At 55.2% G+C, this 19,718-nt stretch overlaps 2 protein-coding genes across 2 annotated transcripts; both read left to right on the forward strand.

The window, feature by feature from the left end:
• The first annotated feature begins 1,191 nt into the window (after nucleotides 1-1,191).
• On the forward strand, nucleotides 1,192-7,897 carry LOC115865490 (uncharacterized). Its single transcript, XM_060297258.1, has 4 exons — nucleotides 1,192-1,296; nucleotides 4,140-4,297; nucleotides 5,234-5,664; nucleotides 7,015-7,897. Exons 2-4 carry the CDS (start codon nucleotides 4,271-4,273, stop codon nucleotides 7,418-7,420), a joined length of 864 nt encoding a protein of 287 aa, XP_060153241.1. The 5' UTR covers nucleotides 1,192-1,296; nucleotides 4,140-4,270; the 3' UTR covers nucleotides 7,421-7,897.
• Nucleotides 7,898-9,893: 1,996 nt separating this feature from the next.
• TUBB4A (tubulin beta 4A class IVa) lies at nucleotides 9,894-14,931 on the forward strand. The gene is made up of 4 exons (XM_030879451.2): nucleotides 9,894-10,117; nucleotides 10,652-10,760; nucleotides 10,869-10,979; nucleotides 13,277-14,931. The coding sequence occupies exons 1-4, from the start codon at nucleotides 10,061-10,063 to the stop codon at nucleotides 14,332-14,334; spliced, it is 1,335 nt and encodes a 444-aa protein (XP_030735311.1). The 5' UTR covers nucleotides 9,894-10,060; the 3' UTR covers nucleotides 14,335-14,931.
• Nucleotides 14,932-19,718: the final 4,787 nt, after the last annotated feature.

The following is a 19,718-nucleotide window of genomic DNA, read 5'->3' on the forward strand; positions in this document are numbered from 1 at the left end:
GCCCCAGCAGGGCTACCACCTGGAAGGGACTCTCCAACTGGCCCCGAGGGGCAGCCACCAGACAGACACCGGTGTACAAAAGACACCCCCATTCAGGAGGTACACAATCACACAAACCGAGACAGACACACAAATACACCACACAGACATACACACACTCACACACACACACACACACACACACTGAGACACATAAGCATAGATACGCAAAAGTAGCCACCAAAGCTGGCCACAGACACACACAGAGACACAAGAGATACAGGACACACAATCGCAGACCCACAATCACACACATACCAAAACAGTGGTGGAGACACACCACACAGGCACATGCTAAGACACGCCCAGAGGTGCAATCATAGATACACGAGATCAGCTGGCCACAAGCACACAAAAGGACACATCCGTGCCCATGATCACACATACCCACTAACTCATAGCCTGGAAGAGTCTCAAAGGCTCTGGGATATGCATTCAGAGACAGACAATATCACATGCCCAGAGACCACCAAAGGCACTCAAGTCACACACTGACACAGGCTGACCTGGACAGACTGGCAGAGACACAAAGTACAAGAAACCCAGGCCCCGCCCCCAGTGAAGATCCAGGTCCCACCCTTCGAGCCATCCAAGATCCACCCCCTACAGAGGGGACCCAGGCCCTCCTTTTGGGGGCCTATCCCTCCCTCCCTTAAGGAACCTCTGGGTCCCTTTCCTTGGAAGCAACACCCAGTGTAGGCCGCGGGCGACCCCTGGTGGACCGGGCGCCTCAGTCCAGGGCTGCACTGAATGGGTCGTTGGGAGGGGGGCGTCTAGGCTGAAAGGAAGGAAAGGTGCTTCGGCACCGACTGCAAAGCCCGGAGGAAGGTGCGTGGCAACGGGGGAGCGGGGACACGGGCGGCCGGAGCGGGATCAGACGGCCTTGGACAAGGGAACAGGGCGTGGGAAGCAGGAGTGGGATGGAAGACCCTCACCCGTCCCCACTCGGCGCGATCCAGGGTCCCCGAGGGGAGGGTGCTGCTCCGGGGATGGTGGAAGACGCGATAAGCCCGGCGGCGAATTCCCATTGGTCCGCGCCCGACCAATGAGGAACGGCGAGGACTCTCGGCGGGGCGGGGCAAGACAGGGCAACCGTTGATAGAGATGGAAGGGACCCACCTACCTAGCTTGGCTCTCAGCCCGAAAATTACCACCAGGGAATCGCCCAAGGTCTGCAATGCCCAGCACGGAGACCGCTGGCCCAGGAGGACTCTCGTCAACTCCGATATGACTTTGACCCGCGGAACCCTGAAAAAGGTGGGCTTGCCCCTCCCAGAGTTGATCCCAATCTCCCAAGCCCTGCCCTCTCATCAGCCCCTCCCACTTCTATGTCATTCTCCCAGGCCCCTCCCACTTCCTAGCCATCATTGTCTCAAGCCCTGCCCACCCCCAGTCTCGCCCACTTTCCCATCATTCTCCCTAGGCTCCGCCCACTTCTCAGACAGCAACCTTCCAGGCCTTGCCCACCTTCCTACCCCACCCACTTTTCTACTTTTCTTCGTCCTGCACCATCCTCTCCCCCGTCTCTGCCCTTCTATTGTCTCCTATCTGAAATCCTCGGCCCTGCCCTGGGTTACACTTTTCCAGAACTCCCTGTCCCCTTCCCAGTCCAGGCCTTCGAACCATCCCCATCCTTAGAATGAACTTCCCTGGGGACACCACAGCCTGCGGGTCTCTGAGCATTTTGTCTGAGCATTTAGGCCCCGCCCATTTTGTTCCTCTCTCTACCTTCTTCCAGACCTCACCCACGCTTTCAAGACCTTACCCCAAATCAGTCAAGTCCCTGTATGGGATGGGGGCTCCTAGCTAACGGAGTCAGACAGGCCTCAGTTTCCCCGGCCCCAGGGCCGTCCTCGGGAAGGCCACGCCCCCTTGGTCATCTAATTACTGCCCTACAATGGGACCCCGCCCCTGCCCACCTTGGTCTTCACCATTCAGGCCAGCCTCTCCCCGCTGTATCCGGCCCGACTCTCGAGCTCTAATCCCAGTCTGGGTGGGCGTGCCCACCCCTTCGCCCCCCACAGTCGATAAGCTTACCACATACTGTCTTGGCCTTGCCCGAGCTGGTGGTCCGGTACCAGTGCCTGTGGCCGGGGGACCCGCGGAGAACCACCCCCGTGCCATCTGCTGCCACACTGCTGGACCGCCAAGCTGTTGGTGGCTTTGGATGTGTTCTGTCTGCTGCCGGGTGAGCCCCCTCCCCAGCGTCCTTGAGCGCCCCGCACCACCACCATGCGGACACCCAAGGGGCAGCGGAGGGGTCTGTCTTCCTGTCTTTATCTGAGGGTCGCTAGATTGGGGGCTGGCTGCCTGCCCTGGTGTGTGTACTTGGGCTGTGTGTCTTCACATCGGTGTGTTCATCGACATGTTTCCGGGATGTCTGGGTCAATGTGTGTCCGTGTGAATGGGGACGATAGGGACTCTCCACAAGCGTGGCTTTGTGTGTTTACCTGTCTTCCTGGGTCTGGGTGCTGGGTGAGCATCTGGCTGTGCATCTTTTTTTTTTTTTTTCAGTCTTTCATATGATTTTATTTGCTGCATGTCTCTTTGAGTTGTGGATCTGAGTCTATGTGTCTATAGTGGGGGAGGTATGTTTGTATTGTGTATCTCCGTGTATGTTTGACTGTGTATGTTGTGTGCAAGCCCCTGGGTCTGTCCGTATCTGGGGCTGGTCTGTGTTGAACTTATATCCATGTGAATGAGTATGATTCTGTGTGTGTATGCTCATGCACACGTGTGTGTGCGTGGGTATGTGTGTGTCCCTTCGGGTCTCTGGGTTGCATGTTGTGTTGCTGTGTTGTGTGTTGCATTGGTTTTCGGGGGTGTTGCATTGGTTTTCGGGGGGTGTGTTCATTGTGGGTGACTCCTATGCATGCACTTGATCTATGGGAGCCCGTGACTATGCATCTGGGCTGGGGGCAGATCCAATGGTATTTGTGTAGCCAGGTGTGTGGGGGGGGTCTATATGGGCCTATGTGTATTGTGGGTATATTGTTGCATTATATGTCTGTGTGTGTACATCTGAATCTGGGTGTCTGGGTCAGACTGTGCGGTTGTATTGTATAATTGTGCATGTCAGACCCTGTGTGTTTGGGAATCTGCGTGGCCTGAGCTTGCTTGGGGTCTAGATGTGTGGCTGGCATATACCAGGGCCGTCCCCCCGCATTCCCCGGTGGGCAGAGCTAGTGACCAAAACCTCCTCACTGGGGAGGAGAGGCCAGGCTGGGATACTAGCTTTGCCCTCCCAGCCCAGTAAGGGAGCTGGGGACTGTGGGAGGCTGGGTTCCAGCTGCCTGGCTCCACTAAACTTCAGTGGGTGACAGGATGACAGGGTCAAGACAGGGGAGGGAGGCCTGGGTGTAGGCTTTGAGGATGAGTGGGCCAGACAGAGAGCCTGGCACCTGCTGGAGACAAGCCCCTTGGTCTGTCTGAATTCAGGATGGCAGTGTCAGGTGAGGGGCCCTGGACACTGCTCACACACAACTTTGCCACCAGTATCTCCCCTCCCAGCTCAATCAGCCACAGAGCCATGGATATAGACATGAACACATACACAGATCCCAGATACAAGCACACACACACACCAACACAACACACACATCCATGGACACAGTGCATAATCGCTCTCTCTCACTCTCTCTCACACACACACACACACACACACACACACACACATTGCAGAGAGGAGCACACACACTCAGACATATACCCATGTGTACCACAGACACCTATTCACACCACATACGCATGTCATAGACATAGATACCCATCAACACACACACACACATTCACACACAGACACGCAGAGCCACAATCATACACACATACATCAGGACACACACACATACAGAAAGAGCGAGCCCTTCCACACTTATCCCCTCCTTATATTAACCCCTCACCCATCTCATTCACAGGACCCCACCAGTGAATGGGTCCCTGGGGCTCTGGCCTCCTCTGGCCTCCTGGCCATACTGTGCTCTCTGCGCATGTCCCCATGTCCAGCCTGTGGAGATGCCGGGAGGACAGACTGGCCGGAAGGCCTAAGGAGGGTAAACCTCAGTTGACCCATCCATGAGTGGGGTCATCTCCACCCCCTGCAGTCAGTCTCCCCATCGTGCTGAATGAGACCGGTTTGCTGGTACCCCACATCCAGGGCTTCTTTTGCAATGACACCACCATCCAATACCCCCGAGTGGTCCATTACATCATCGAAGACTCGGCACTCATAAAGATGGGCTTCTTCATCTCCATTTTCACGGTAAGAGGGTGGCCACTTTCAACTCAGGCCATGGTGACACAACATGGGAAAGTTCACCTGTTTTTCTGGCAAAGTGGAAACCCCCACCCATTATAGATCTAAGGCAGGAGGAAGTACCACCTCTTTTCCTACTGAAATGGGAAATCTCACTGCTTGATGGCATAAAACTCCTTTCCTTGAGGAAAATGTTAGCCCCCCACTTTTGACATAATATAGAGGAAACACCCACCTCTCTGCCTTAGGTATGGAACAAGAAGTTCAGCCCCTGCCCCCCAGTGGACAGGGAAGCCCCATTCCTTATATGCAGAAGGCAGGAAGCAGTCCTGCCCCTTTTCTGGGGATCTGGGAAATCTCCCCCTTTCAAACATGGAACATCCTGCCTCTTTCTCCCAGTGACAAGGGAAGTTCCATCAGTTTCAGGCATTTGGGAGGAAGTCTATCCTTTTTTCCTGGTATAACAGGAAGCCCCACCCCTTTCATATATGAGATGGGAAATCCTGCCTATGTCTGACATAAACTAGGGAGATGACCCACCTCTTTTCCTGGTATAACAGGAAGTCCCGCCCCTTTCAGATATGGGACAGGAAATCCTACCTATGTCTGACATAAACTAGGGAGATGCCTCGCCTCTTTTCCTGGTATAACAGGAAGTCCCGCCCCTTTCAGTTATGGGGCCCCCCCCCTTTTCTTGATGATATGGGAAGCCTTACTGGCTTAGGAAGTCCTGCCCATTTCAGGCACAAGGGTGGGAGAAGCCACCCATCTGTGTGGGGGGGGGATGGAATGAGAAGCCCCACCCTTTTGCCTGGTTTACTGGGCAAGAACAGCCTCCCTTCCATATGAACCTGTCTGAGACAAAGGGTTGGGGTTTTCCCACTCTTGTTGCGCCCTCGGCCCTCAGCAGTGACCCCTCACCCCTCTCACACGGCCCCACAGATCAGCCTGGGAGAGTTGATTCGTGTCAAGCTCTTGCAGCTGAGCTCGTCAGCCTTCATGAGCGGCACTTACACGGCCATGATCTACAAGCAGCTGGGCACCTTCATTTTTGGCGGCCTGGCCAGCTGCTCCCCGACCAGCATTGCCAATATGACCACAGGTCACCTGCGGCCCCACTTCCTGGCCACGTGCCTGCCCGACCCAGCCTCCTTTGACCTCGAGAGCGGCTACGTCACCAACTACACCTGCACAGGGCACCCCAAAGACGTCCTCCATGTCAGGCGACTGGGCGGTCAAGGAGGGGAACCCAGGAGGCATCCCCACCCCACCCCAGCCCCAGCTGATGTCCACCCTGCCCCTGCCCGTCCCCCAGGAAATCCTTCTATTCTGTGGACGCCTCCATCGGGATGTACTCCATGGTGTATTTGGTGGTGAGTGTTGGCCCGAGGTGGGCTGCACACCCGGCAAGGCCAGAAAATACTCCATTGTCCCCCCGCCCGCCCCCACCCCATGCTTGGTGCCTGCAGTGCCAGACACAGCTTCCATAGAGCTTGTGTGTTCCCCCAGAGTCAGGAGGGCGAGAACGGGGAGGGCCCATCTTCTCTTAAGACTCATTCAGCATCCCTGTCCCAGAACAGCAACTTCCAGAACCCTCTGTCTCCCCCTCCCTGCAGCTGGAGAGGGCCCATGCCAGGCTGGGTCCATGCCCAGGGCTGGGCTCCACCAAGGGCAGGGGGAAGGGAAATCAGACCCAGCTGAGGTGTAGCTCTAAGTTTTGGGTAATAAAGTGGCAGGAGGAGCAGGGCGGGGGGTGGGGGAACCCCTGGGAAGGAGCCGATGACCCACAGGCATAGACTCGGCTGGCAGAAGCGGATCGCACACATCGGAGCCAGCCCAGAGCACCCGGGCACCGTGGTGGGCAGACACAACGACACAGAAGCCCTGGCCACAGTGCACGTGATGCTACACGGCTGCCTTCACACCAGCAACGTTTTCTTCCTGAAAGGCAGCCCATTCGACTGCCAGCCGGCCCCCCTTTTTTTTAAAGACAAAGTGACAAAGTAACAAATTAACTACAGCCTCCTGTAGTGATAGCAGGGCTTTGGAGCTGGAATGTACATGCTCTATTCCCAGCCTCAACTGTGTATGACCTTGCGTGAGACACTCAATGTCCTTGGGCCTCCATTTCCTCATCTGTCAAATGGGTGTGGAAATAGCACTTGCCCCCTAGGGTTGTGGTTTCATGAGTTAACACATAAATGAGCTGACTCGCTCAAAGTATTTAGAACAGGATCTGCCCTAAAGGTCGCTAATATCATTAATAGCAGGCAAAACAGACTCCCTCCGTCCCAGGGGAGCACGCCAACAATGCCAGGAGGTGCACAGACCGACCACACACAGCTAGGAGTCGGGCCTTCCCCTGATTTTATGGACCGAATGGTCAACTTTGTGAACAGAATGTTCTGGGTCTCGGGGAATTCCCCCACCTTTTTTTTTTTCTGTTTTCCATTTCAAAACCAAGAGCCCAAACTCTGCTTTTTGAGGGCCCCCTGATGAGGCCAACCTGCTTCGATTAAAGATCTGACACTGGCAGAAAGTGGCAGTGCCGGGTCACAGTATGAGCGTATCCGGAGGGCCTCATCTGACTCTTGGGAAATCATTCACCATCTAACAATTCTCCCAATATTAATAGCATGAAGTTCTCTTACAATGATGGTTTCGGGGGCCACAGCCCCTACCCTCTTTAGAGGCTGAAATCCATTTCCATATAAAATTGACAGGCTCAGACAGGCCGGTGGGCACAAAAACGCAGCCGCCGGGTGGAGTCCCTCTGGATACCTGCTCCCAGGGTTTCAAGGCGCTGCCCACCCGCCTTCCAGCTCTAGGTACAGGCCAGTTCCTGAGGACAGAAAATCTGGCTCTTACGGCCCACCATCCAGCTCCTTTTCTTGTCCTTGGCTACATCCGGGTCTTGGACCACGGCACCAACCCTACGATGCCATCTTCGGATTCTTGCAGGGAGCTTTGATGGCTTTCTGGGTGGTGAGTGATGCCGTGGGGCACCTGGGTACCAGTGAGGCTCTGCTTGCCCGAGAGCCATTGGGTACACCTGGCACTCCTCATCTCCCAGGAAGGGAGCCCGGGAGAGGCCAGACTGAAGAGGGAGCAGCCTTGGGGTGTAGGTGACGTCAGCCCACCCCAACCCCTCCCCACTTCATCCCTGCGGGCTTTCTACATCTTGGGTGATGTCAAGTCCCAGAAGCTCCAGGTGCTAGAAGACCACCCATCCCCTGCTCGCCACTTTCCTCCTCATTTCCCCTCTCTGTATTCCTCCCCTGAGGGCCCTCAGGGAACCCAAGGGATGCCCCGATTCAGAGAAAGATAGAGGGCACCCATTGCTCACCAGAACCTGTGCTCTCCAGGGGGCTATCTCTACCAAGGTGGGCTAATCCAGGAAGCCCCACCTCCCTGGAGCTCAGCCCTGACCCCAAATCAGCCTTGCCCTGGTGGGGTGACACAGGAAGCCCCATTTTTCTGGGGCTGAACCCCAAATCAGCCCCTCCCAGCAGGGCCACTTCCACTTTTATGTTTTGATGATTCTTGATGTATTAAATAATAAAATGCCAACACAGGGTTTATGAATTTTTGACAGATATTAACATGCGTTGATGGACTTCCTATTTCAATCCGGGAACCGGGTCTCGGGGATCAACCGTAAGAACATTTGATAACCTCAGAAGTCTCAGTCAGGTTTCTCGACCTTGGCTATTGCCATTGGCATTTGGGACCAGATTATCCTTTGCTGCAGAGGCCAGCCCTGTGCACTGTAGGACGCTGAGCAGCCTCCCTAGGCTCCACCCACTGGATGCCAATAACAGCCCCAAGTTGTAAAGATCAAAAATGACTCCAGACATTGTCAAGTTTCCCCTGTGTGTTGGTGGGGCGGGGGGGTGGAGAACCACCGCCAGCTGAGAATTTCTGGCTTAGGGAATTCTGCTGACCCCCAGGAGACTGTGCTCCATAATCATCTGACCTACTGAAGTCCCAGGATGCTGTACACGTTTAAATCACAGAGAGAGGAAGTAATTCACAGCTGCTGGGGGGAGGGGGAGGGGGGTCACCCTCGTTTGTACTGTCTGATCCATCAGGAGTTTATTCTGGTGTCTAGTGTGAGCCTAAAGATCTAACTCAGTTGTTTTTTGTTTGTTTGTTTTTCTCAAATAACAGTGTTTCTCAACCTTGAGCACTATTGACATTTGGACAAGATAATTCTTTGGGGGGAGGGGGAGACTGTCCTGTGCACCCTAGAATGTTTAGCAACATCCACTCACTAGATGCCAGTAACACACACACACACCCATCCAGGCATAACAACCAAAAACATCTCCAGACATTGCCAAGTGTCCCTACGGGGCAGAATCGCTCCCTGTTGAGAACCACAAAATTGGAAGCCACTGGTGAGAGCGTGAGGTCCCAGCCCTTCAGCCGACCTGGCTAATCCCACCCCCACCCCGCAGTGGCCAGAAGCCGTGGAGGAGGAGGGAGAGGCTTCCAGGGATGGCAGAGCCGGAGGCTGCCAGCAGAAAGTGGCCCCAAGAAGTCTGGCCTTCGCTTGTGGGGCAGCACAGGAAGTCTTGCCCATGATTACAATAATAATTGTAATACTAATAGCTACAATTTATCGTTTACTCTGCGAGGGGAAACCGGGGCCATCTTGTTAACTGGGCCATCTTTGGACCCTCTCAACCGCCTAGAGGGTTCCTAACAGCCCCATCTTGCAGGAAATTCAGCCAGAGGGAAGCCAAGTGGCCTGTGCAAGGTCATAATAGTAATAAATGCAAAGGCAGGACGATGGATTGGAATAAATTACAACAATGGAGCAGAGAGGTGCCGATCTGGGGGGAGTAAGGCAGCCCGCCGGAAGCCCTCTATCCCCGCAGTATGTAATCCAGCTATAAGTCTTAATCTTTGATGTTCGACCCCAGACAAGGCTGAGGGTGACCCCACCTGCGACAGACCCAAAGCCCAACCGAGGTGTCCAGGGGGAGCGAACAGTCCCCCCCAAACCTCCATCAGCTTCCAAAAGCATCCGCAGTCAAACATGGAAGGGAAATCGTGGTTTTACTTACTACCCAGCTTCAAGACAAGTCCTGCAGAAACCGACTGCCCCCTCCTCCCAAAACTGTCGGCTGCTCCGGAGCGGCCAGCTCGGCCCCACTAGCAGCCCTCTCGGTTAATGCGAGGGTCTGGCGAACGGCCCCACTAGGAGCCCTCTCGGTTAATGCGAGGGTCTGGCGAACGAGAACTAAACGGAATGGGGAGGGAGGCTTGGGACGGAGAAACTGAGGCAGGGTCGTTCGGGGCGAGAGCCGGGAGAGGCAGAATCTCCCGGCTGCTTGTTTACCGGGCGCTCTCCCTCCCCCCGCCCAATCCCTGCAAAACCCGGGTCGCCAGGCCTGGCTGGGGGCGGGAGGGGTGGGATGGAGGAAGATGGTACTGTTGGTGCCTGAGAGGCTTCACCCCCCGCCACGGCCCGGGGTGGGGGGCGCACGGAGCCCCGGCTCGCCCCAGCCCCTGTCCCCAGAGGTCTCCAGGCGGCAGGGGAGGGGTATCCGTCAATCCCCGCACCCTCCGTCCCGGGGCGGGACCGGGGGGCGGAGCGGGCCGGTGACCTGCAGTGACGCGAGCCCCGCCCGCTCATATACAGGCGCCCCGGGAGCGCAGGGACCGTGCTTCGCCGCCGCCGCCGCGTCCACCACCCGCCTCGCTGCCGCAGTTCCCAGCATCAGCACCAGCGCCGCCGTGTCCACCATCAGCGCCGCCGCCATGCGGGAGATCGTGCACCTGCAGGCCGGCCAGTGCGGCAACCAGATCGGAGCCAAGGTACGCGAGGGACCGGGCCTGGGGAGGCGGTCGAGAGATGCGGAGCGCGGTCCACCGAGCTCCGCAGAGCTCTTCCACCATGGGCCTTTTGGGGAACGGGGCCCCCCAGGAGGCCAGCACCCCAGGGACGGTGGGGAAGGGCGCAGGGGGCAGGGCCAAGCTGGGAACAAAGAGGCCCATGGGGGTGGGGCCCAGGCTTCTGTCCGCTTGCCACAGCTGGCCTCACAGCTGGCTCACTGTCCCCTACACACGCACAAAGAGACCCCGCCCCTCCCCACGGCAGCAGCCAGGGAGCGCTGACCCCAGCCCGCTGGGCTGCGGTGGTGAGTCTGCTCCACCCCGCCCCCACCGATCCCTTCTTGCTGCCTCATCCTCGTCAGCCCACTCTGCCTCTAGGTTCCACACTCACCTTGCCTGGGGGACAGGTGGCAGCTAGGGAGGTGAGTGGGGGTCCTGAGCCCAGAAGATGGAGGTGGGGCAGACCTGGCCACCGGCTCCACCTTCTTGGTCCTTACCACCGCCCTCCCCCCCCAGTTTTGGGAGGTGATCAGTGATGAGCATGGCATCGATCCCACTGGCACATACCATGGGGACAGTGACCTGCAGCTGGAGAGGATCAACGTGTACTACAATGAGGCCACAGGTAAGGGACAGGGGGCACCTGCCAGAGTGGGGGTGGCGAGGGCCTGGGAGGGGACAGGATACTGGCTCCTGGCGCTGACCAAGCTGCTCTCCATCTGCTTCTCTGCAGGAGGAAATTACGTCCCCAGAGCTGTGCTGGTGGACCTCGAGCCGGGCACCATGGACTCTGTCCGCTCAGGTCCCTTCGGCCAGATCTTTCGTCCTGACAACTTTGTGTTTGGTGAGTCACCATCATGAGACACAGGCAGGGAAGCCCCCACTCCCCAGATTCTTTCACTTCCACATGCTTGGTGAAAATTCTTCACCTAGCATCTAGACTCAGGAACCCAGAGGCCAGCGGGCAAAGCGGATACACAGGCCACTGTGGGAATCCAGGGGAGGCGCAGGGTAGGAAAGGCTTCCCGGAGAAGGTAGCATTTTAATTTAACAGTATGGACCTGAGCCAGACTGCGGTGTTCAAATCCCTGTTCTGCCACATCACGCAGTCGACAAACACTTATTAGCACCTACTGCATACCAGGCCCTACTGCGCCCCCTGGGAATATAGCCAAGAATAAAACAGATAAAGCTCTCTGCCCCCACCCCCAAGCTAGTGGAGGGAGCTGGGAAGAGAAGAGAAATAAGTCAAACTCAGCCACTGATTGAGGCATCTTGGTGATTTTGGACAGGCCCTTCAATCTCTCTGTGCCCGTCTCCTCATCTTTCAAACAGGGATTATACAAAAACTTACTTTTCAGGATGGTGAGACTTAAAGCCACTAACACGTATAAAGAACTCAGAACAATGCCTAGCACAGAGGAAAAGATAACTAAGCATTTGATGTTCTGTTGTCATTTTTATTATCATTGTCACTATTAATGTCTGCAGCCTAAAAGATGAATAGGACTAGGGTTGACCAAAAGGCAATGAAGGGAGGAAAGGTGTGTAAGACAGAAGGAACAGCATATGTGAAGACAGTGGGCACATTTGCAGCCCTCAGATTGAAGGGGCCTGCACACTCTGAACAACCGTGTAGGAAACATTTCCTGGTACCTCTAGGTCAAGCTAAATGCACATCCCCACCTGACATCAGGCCCCAGGCTCCCCCTCCCCCAGGCCCCTCCTCCTAGTACACAGTAGTTTACTCTGGAGTCTAGGGATTGATGGGACAAGCTATGTGACCTTGGACGAGTGACTTCCCCTCTCTGGTCTGTGCAAAGATTCAGGAAGATAATGATGGTCATGTGTGGGTATGACACACAATAGGTCCTCAGGAAGTGGCTGTGGAAAGACTAAATGAGGTTGACCAAGAGATGTGAGGGATTCTAGGATGATTATGGGTGGCTCCAGTCAGGCCAAAAAGATTCTGTGGCCTCTGGTAGGTGAGGCAGGGGAGGTGGTAGAAAAGTGTGGACTCAGGAGCCAGACCACCCAATTCAAATCCTATTCTCTCAGAGGAGGTGACATTGAACAGAGACCTGAAGAGTCAGTCAGGGGAGTACCTGGGGTTAGAGCATTCCAGGCAGAGGGCACAGCACGTGCAAAGGCCCTGGGGCAGGACCAGGCCTGGTGTGTTGGAGGAACAGTGAGGAGGCCCATGTGGCTGGAGCAGAGTGAGGGAAGGGGAGAGAGGGAGGAGGGGAGGGCAGGGAGGAGATGGGGGCAGGTCGTGCAGGGCCTTGTAGGCTGTAGGGAAGATTTGGGCTTTTATCCCGGGGAGGTGGGAATCCTGGAGGGCTGTGGACAGAGAAGGAACAGGACCTGACTCAGGTGCTCACTGGTGCCCTCTGGCTGCTGCAAGGAGAACAGACTGGGGGGAGGCTGTGGGAGGACCAAAGCAGAAGCAACTCTCCTGATCCAGATGGGCAATGAGGGGGCCAGACCAGGATGGAAGCAGAGGAGGGGGCAAGAAGAAATGTTACCTGCTCACAAAAATACCAGCCAATATTCTAATCCTAATCCTTGTCCTCTGGAGCTTGCATTCCCCAGTGAAATTACAGACAATAAACATGACCAATTAAAAAAAAACAGGTTTATCACTTCTGCAGAGGGTAACGAAGTCCTAAAGAAGGGGAAAGAGGGAGCCATGTAGGTATCTGAGGGAACAGCATTCCAGGCAGAGGGAACAGCATATGCAAAGGCCCTGAGGCAGGACTGTGCCGGGTGTGTGGCAGGGACAGCAAGGAGGCCTGTGTGCTTGGGGCAGAGTGAGCGAGGGGGAGAGAGGGAGGAGGGGACGGGGCAGGTCATTCAGGGCCTTGTGGGCCGAAGGGAGGATTTAGGCTTTTACTGAAAGATGAAAGAACTGGGGTGATTTTGAGCTAAGGCAGAACATGATTTAGGTTTTATCAGAATCCTTCTGGCTGCTGGGTGAAGGGAAGCAAGGATGGAACCCGAGAGAACAAGTCATAATAATAACAGTAATAATAGTAATAATGATTTTGTTATTATTATTCAACTACTAGGATGGCTGGGAGCGGGGTGGAGGGTGGGCTTTCCCCATATCAGCCTGGGTGTCCCCTCCCCTTCCCTCTTCAGGCCAGTCTGGAGCCGGCAACAACTGGGCCAAGGGCCACTACACAGAGGGTGCCGAGCTGGTGGACGCGGTCCTGGACGTGGTCCGGAAGGAAGCCGAGAGCTGTGACTGCCTGCAGGGCTTCCAGCTGACCCACTCGCTGGGCGGGGGCACGGGGTCCGGGATGGGCACCCTCCTCATCAGCAAGATCCGCGAGGAGTTCCCGGACCGCATCATGAACACCTTCAGCGTGGTGCCCTCGCCCAAGGTGTCGGACACGGTGGTGGAGCCCTACAACGCCACCCTGTCCGTGCACCAGCTGGTGGAGAACACAGACGAGACTTACTGCATCGACAACGAGGCGCTGTATGACATCTGCTTCCGCACCCTGAAGCTGACCACGCCCACCTACGGGGACCTCAACCACCTGGTGTCGGCCACCATGAGCGGGGTCACCACGTGCCTGCGCTTCCCGGGCCAGCTCAACGCCGACCTGCGCAAGCTGGCCGTGAACATGGTGCCCTTCCCGCGCCTGCACTTCTTCATGCCCGGCTTCGCGCCGCTGACCAGCCGGGGCAGCCAGCAGTACCGGGCGCTGACGGTGCCCGAGCTCACCCAGCAGATGTTCGACGCCAAGAACATGATGGCCGCCTGCGACCCGCGCCACGGCCGCTACCTGACCGTGGCCGCTGTGTTCCGGGGCCGCATGTCCATGAAGGAGGTGGATGAGCAGATGCTGAGCGTGCAGAGCAAAAACAGCAGCTACTTCGTGGAGTGGATCCCCAACAACGTGAAGACGGCCGTGTGCGACATCCCGCCCCGCGGCCTGAAGATGGCCGCCACCTTCATCGGCAACAGCACGGCCATCCAGGAGCTGTTCAAGCGCATCTCGGAGCAGTTCACGGCCATGTTCCGGCGCAAGGCCTTCCTGCACTGGTACACGGGCGAGGGCATGGACGAGATGGAGTTCACCGAGGCCGAGAGCAACATGAACGACCTGGTGTCCGAGTACCAGCAGTACCAGGACGCCACGGCCGAGGAGGGGGAGTTTGAGGAGGAGGCCGAGGAGGAGGTGGCCTAGGACCGCCTCCATCACTTCACATCAGCGCCCTGCTAGGATGCTGACCTTTGACCCCCCAAGAACCCCCTGCTTCACCTCCCAGCCTGACTCCCCTCTGACCCTACAACCTTGCACCTCTTCCCCGGCCAACCTTTGACCCTTGAGCCCCACTTTATCTCTGACCCCCCTTGAACTCTCCCACCTTGGACACCCCCATGAGCCCAGCTTCACTTCTGACCCTACAAGCCCCACCTTTAACTCCATGTTCCCTCCTTCACCCCTGACCTCTCCACCCTTGACCTCCCCACGAGCCCCATTGCACCCCCCAGACCTATAAGCCCTGGTTTACTTCAACTCCTCCCTCTGAGTCTCTCCCTTCCTCTCTGAACTTGCCTCACCTTTGACCCCACAAGTCCCACCCGCCCTCTGAACTGACTACCTTTCTGGCTTCCATGACCCCCCATTTCCTTCCTGAATTCACTCCCGTCAGCTCCCGCCGACCTTGGTTTTCCAGGGGTGCTGCTGGGGGAGAAAGAAGCCCTGGAGCATGTGGGCAAGAGAGGCTGCTCCCCGACCCTCCCCCCGCCTCACCCTCAATAAATTAATTGTTGTCCTGCCGTGTTTCTGCCGAGTGTACTTTTCATCATCCTGTAGGAAGGTCACGTGAGGGCTCCTCCCTATGGGATGGAGGTGGGTGCTGAAGGAACTTCTAGTCTGGGGGTGGGGAGAGGGCAGAGATTTCAGAGTCAGACAGACCAGGCTACGCCACTAACTCAGCCTCTGGTGTTGAGCAAGATGCTGGCCCACTCTGAGCCTCGACTGGCTCACCTGTAAAATGGGCTCATATGTTTTCCCCCCATGCACCACCTCAAGGATGTTTGTAAGGACTCAAGGGCACAGTACCTGGCACTGGGTGGGTTCTTAGTGATGGAGATGCTGCCACTCTCTGTGGGGCATTTTGCAAGAATGGAAAGCTGGAGGGGGGAGTCTCTAGGGAAGGAAGCTGGGTAGTTGGCAGCTGGGGGTAGTGCCCGAGGGGCAGTCCTGCCAGAGTCACTGATATGTGTGAAGCACTTTGATGGCCTGGCACATGCCTTATCTCATAAACCTCACACCAACACTGTAAGATCTGAACTTTTAGGGAATTCCCTGGCGGTCCAGTGGTTAGGACTCCTCGCTTTCACTGCAGAGGGCGCAGGTTCGATCCCCAGTCGGGGAACTAAGGTCCCACAATCTGCACAGCGCGGCCAAAAAACAAAGATCTGAGCTTTTAGAGAGACAAAGTATATAAGTTAGCTCTTGCTGAGTAACAAATTACCCACCCCCAAAAAAATATAGGGGCTTAAAACAACAGCAGTTATTTATTTTGCTCCCAACTCTGCAATTTGGGCAGGGCTTGGCAAGGCAGCTTATCGGTGCTCCCTGTGGCATCAGCTAGAGAATCCTGCTGGAGGCTGAGGGATCTCCTTTCAAGGTGGCTCACTCACATGACTGCCAAGTTGATGCCTCAGGGCTCAGCAGGGGCAGGGTAGAAGGAGGGTGTCAGTACCCCTCCATAGTCTGCTTGGGCTTCCTCACAGCATGGTGGCTGGGTTCTCCAAGAGCAAACATCCTGAGAGAGCAAGGCAGAATTCATTGCATGTTTCTGACTTAACTTTAGGGGTTGCTTGGTGTCCTGAGGACTCCTAATTGAGGTGTTCACAAAGCCCTGTTTAGGTTCAAGGGGATGGACTACAGACCGCACCTCTTGAGAGTAGAGTGGCAAGATTCTAGAAGAGCATGTGGGATGGAAGATACAGCTATGGCCAGCTATGGAAATTACAAAGTATCTTGTCCATGGTCCCATGGCTATGAAGTGGTGACCTGGTATTCAAACGCTGGCCGTTTACGTCTAGAACTCTGATTGCATTTTATCCGCCAGGGTTCAGTGCAGGGACCATTCTAGGCATATCAAGCAGAGAGGGATTGGATACAAGGATTTAGGAGCTTACAACATCGTTGGAGGGGCTGAGAGAGGGGGCTATAGGCCGGTGCTTAAACTTTAGTGTGCAAAGGAGTCAGCAGGACAGCTTTGAAAGAACGCAGCTTCCTGAGTTCCACCGTATAGTTTCTGATTCAATGGTGGGGGGGAGGGGGGGAGACTTTGCATTTTTAACGAGCTCCCAGATGATGCTGATTAACGCAGCCTGTGAGACCACCTTTTGAGCAGCCCTGGAATAAGTTGGAACAGCACCCTGGGAGCTGCTTCTCTGCACAGTGGAGATCAGGAGGCTGCCACCGGAACTGTTGAGTTCAGAAACGCTGCCCAACACCCACAAATCCACAGAGACAGGTCCGCTAGAGGGCTGAACAAAAATTAATTAAAGTGAAGTTAAAATAATTTTAAATAATTAAACACACACACAGAGTTCTGCCTCACTTCTACCTTCCAAATCTCTCCTGAGCGTTTCTCATTGGTAGAACCTAATCTGCATCCAGAACCAGAGCTGCAAAGAAGTCTGGGAAATGTAGTTCCCCCCTCCCCCAGCTTCTGGTACAGAGAAAGGCCAACAAGGAGAGAGAGAGAGAGAGAGAGAGAGAGAGGGAGAGAGAGGGAGAGAGAGGGAGAGAGAGGGAGAGCGAGGGAGAGCGAGGGAGAGCGAGGGAGAGAGAGGGAGAGAGAGGGAGAGAGAAGGAGGGATGCTGAGAGCCAATTAACTTTGTCCACCAGGCTCTTCGCTGGACCACCAGCCCCAGATGGGGCCCCAGCCCCCTCCCTGGGTCCCATTTCAGCCAGGAGGAAGGAGAAGCATGGGGAAGGCAACCTGCGAAATCCAGCCTGCAGCCACCGTCATCTCGGCAGGCCCAGCCCAGCACTGGGCGGTGGGGCAGAAAGACGACGAACTAGGCAGTGAGCTTGGCTGTCTTTATTGTCCCAAACCTAATGTGGCCCCAGAAGAACTCCCTATTCTGCCCAACTAAATCCCCTTCGCCGAGAAACCGCACCTCCTGTGCGCTCAAATCCAGCGTCTGGAAGTCAGCCTGGACTCATTGTTTTCTGGGCCCGGCACATTCTTCTTATCTTTTGCTGAATCTGATACCGACCAGGGTTCTTGGCCTTCCCCAATCAACAGAAATTGACTGGAGCCCAGACAAGAAATTCAGGCAAGGCTTTATTGGGGCACCTGCAGCAGCAGCAGGGAGCGGGAACAAACATGAGTTTCCTTTGCTTGTTCACTTGCTGAGCAGGGGTGCAGGGGGGCGAGCTGGTTCTCTATATGGGGTGAGGGTAGTGGGGTGTGTCCAGGGGGTCGGGCCGGAGCGATGGCTTAGGGGGCTTGCCCATCCCTCTGGTGGGGTTGAGTGCACAGGGCATGCCCAGTACCTTGCTTTTGCTCCCAACACCCTGTTTTTGCTCCAGGCTTTTCAAAAGTGGCAGTTGGGTTTTCTTGGTCTCTTTGCATATTTTGGGTCCAGAATTTGCCCCAACTGCACATGTACTGAGTTATTTTTAGTCCCATATAGTTTCCTTGTATTTTGTTGCTCAAAGAGAGGTGTATCCAGGGCCAAGCACTGCAGCAAAGGGTCCCAGGTCCCAGCCTGTCTCAAGTCGAGTTGTCTCTGTCTCCAAAATGTAACCTGGGGACTTCCCTGGTGGTCCGGTGGTAAAGAATCCGCCTTCCAATGCAGGGGACGCAGGTTCAATCCCTCGTAAGGGAACTAAGATCCCACATACCACAGGGCAACTAAGCCCGCACGCCACAACAATTGAGCTCGCGCACCTCAACAAGAGACCCTGCGTTCCGCAAACTGCAGAGCCCACGTGCCCTGGAGCCTACGTGCCACAACTAGAGAGAAGCTCGTGCGCCACAAGGAAGAGCCTGTGCACAGCAACCAAAGATCCCACGTGCCCGCAACTAAGACCCTATACAGCCAAAACTAAATTAAATAAATAAATAAATAATAAAATAAATCTTAAAAAAAAAATCTATCCTGAATTTGACCCCCTCCTCTCCAGCCGTCTATACTCTGGTCTAAGCCACCATTGTTGTTCACCCAGGCAATTCCCCCTCATCACTTCCCTGGGCTCCCTGCTGCCACCCCTGCCCTCTGCAGTGTGCAGCGTCCTCCTACAGCAGCCAGAGAGGCACCTTTATATGCAAATCACAACCCTCCCTCCCGCAGTTCCCATGCTACTCAGACTGAAACCTAAACTTCTCACCTTGGTCTCCACTCGCTGATGACTGATGATGACAACCTCATCCCCCTCCCCTTCCCTCCCTAAGCTGAAACTACTGTGGCCTTTATGCGCTTGATCATATCAAGTTCAATCCAACCTCAGGGCCTTTGCACATGCCGTTCCTGCTCCTTCTTTCCCCCCCGAGGTGCACATGACCGGCCCCTTCTCCTCCACAGATTTCAGTTCAAAGGACACCGCCTCAGAACAGCCTTCCCTGGCAGCTCTAAATTGTATCCAGTCACTCTGCCTCTTTTATCTTGTTCCGTTTCCCTGAGAGCACCTACCAGTAACTCAAATTATCTCGTCTATTTGTAGATTTGTTTCTTTTATCTGTCCCCTGCCCTACCCACTGGAATGTAAGCTTCAAGGAAACTTAACTACCTTGCTCACCACGTGCGTAGAACAGTTTATACCACACAGATACTCAGTAATTCTTTGCTGAATGAACGAGCAAGTGAATCCACGTGTTGTGAGGTGTATTGTTTTCCTCTTTTTTTTTTTTTGCGGTATGCGGACCTCTCACTGTCGTGGCCTCTCCCGTTGCAGAGCACAGGCTCTGGATGCGCAGGCTCAGCGGCCATGGCTCACAGGCCCAGCTGCTCCGCGGCATGTGGGATCTTCCCGGACCGGGGCACGAACCCGTGTCCCCTGCATCGGCAGGTGGACTCTCAACCACTGCACCACCAGGGAAGCCCTTTTTTTTTTAATAAAGATGTATGAAGTTTATTTATTTATTTATTTATTTATTTATTTATTTATTTATCGTCTGTGTGGTGAGGCTTGTGGGATCTTAGCTCCCTGACCAGGGATCGAACCCAGGCCCTTGGCAGTGAAAGCGTGGAGTCCCAACCACTGGACCGCCAGGGAAGTCCCTGTTTTCCTCCTCTTAAAGTGAGAAAACATGGGAATTCCCTGGCGGTCCAGTGATTAGGACTCCTAGTTTTCACTGCCGGGGGCCCGGGTTCAATCCTTGGTTGAGGAACTGAGATCCCACAAGCCACGCGGTATGGCCAAAAAATTTAAAACATAAAAAATAAAATTTTTTTAACTATAGCAAGAAAACAAAGACACAGGGAGGTGGAAGGTGGTTTCTAAGACGGCCCTCCATGATGCCCGTCTTCCCCCATTCATGTGCTTGTGTGATTCCCTCCCGTTGAGCATGGGCTGGACCTGAAGGTTGCTTCTG

The sequence above is a fragment of the Globicephala melas genome, chromosome 3 (assembly GCF_963455315.2).
Source record: "Globicephala melas chromosome 3, mGloMel1.2, whole genome shotgun sequence".
Lineage (NCBI taxonomy): Eukaryota > Metazoa > Chordata > Mammalia > Artiodactyla > Delphinidae > Globicephala > Globicephala melas.

Excerpts from the sequence above, each read along its gene's own strand:
- LOC115865490 (XM_060297258.1), top strand. The coding sequence starts at position 4,271 with ATGGGCTTCTTCATCTCCATTTTCACG. Across the intron at positions 4,298-5,233 it reads TCTTCATCTCCATTTTCACG|ATCAGCCTGGGAGAGTTGAT; the intron begins GTAAGAGGGTGG and ends ACGGCCCCACAG. Across the intron at positions 5,665-7,014 it reads ACTCCATGGTGTATTTGGTG|GCTCAGACAGGCCGGTGGGC; the intron begins GTGAGTGTTGGC and ends TAAAATTGACAG.
- TUBB4A (XM_030879451.2), top strand. The coding sequence starts at position 10,061 with ATGCGGGAGATCGTGCACCTGCAGGCCGGCCAGTGCGGCAACCAGATC. Across the intron at positions 10,118-10,651 it reads GCAACCAGATCGGAGCCAAG|TTTTGGGAGGTGATCAGTGA; the intron begins GTACGCGAGGGA and ends CTCCCCCCCCAG. Across the intron at positions 10,761-10,868 it reads GTACTACAATGAGGCCACAG|GAGGAAATTACGTCCCCAGA; the intron begins GTAAGGGACAGG and ends GCTTCTCTGCAG.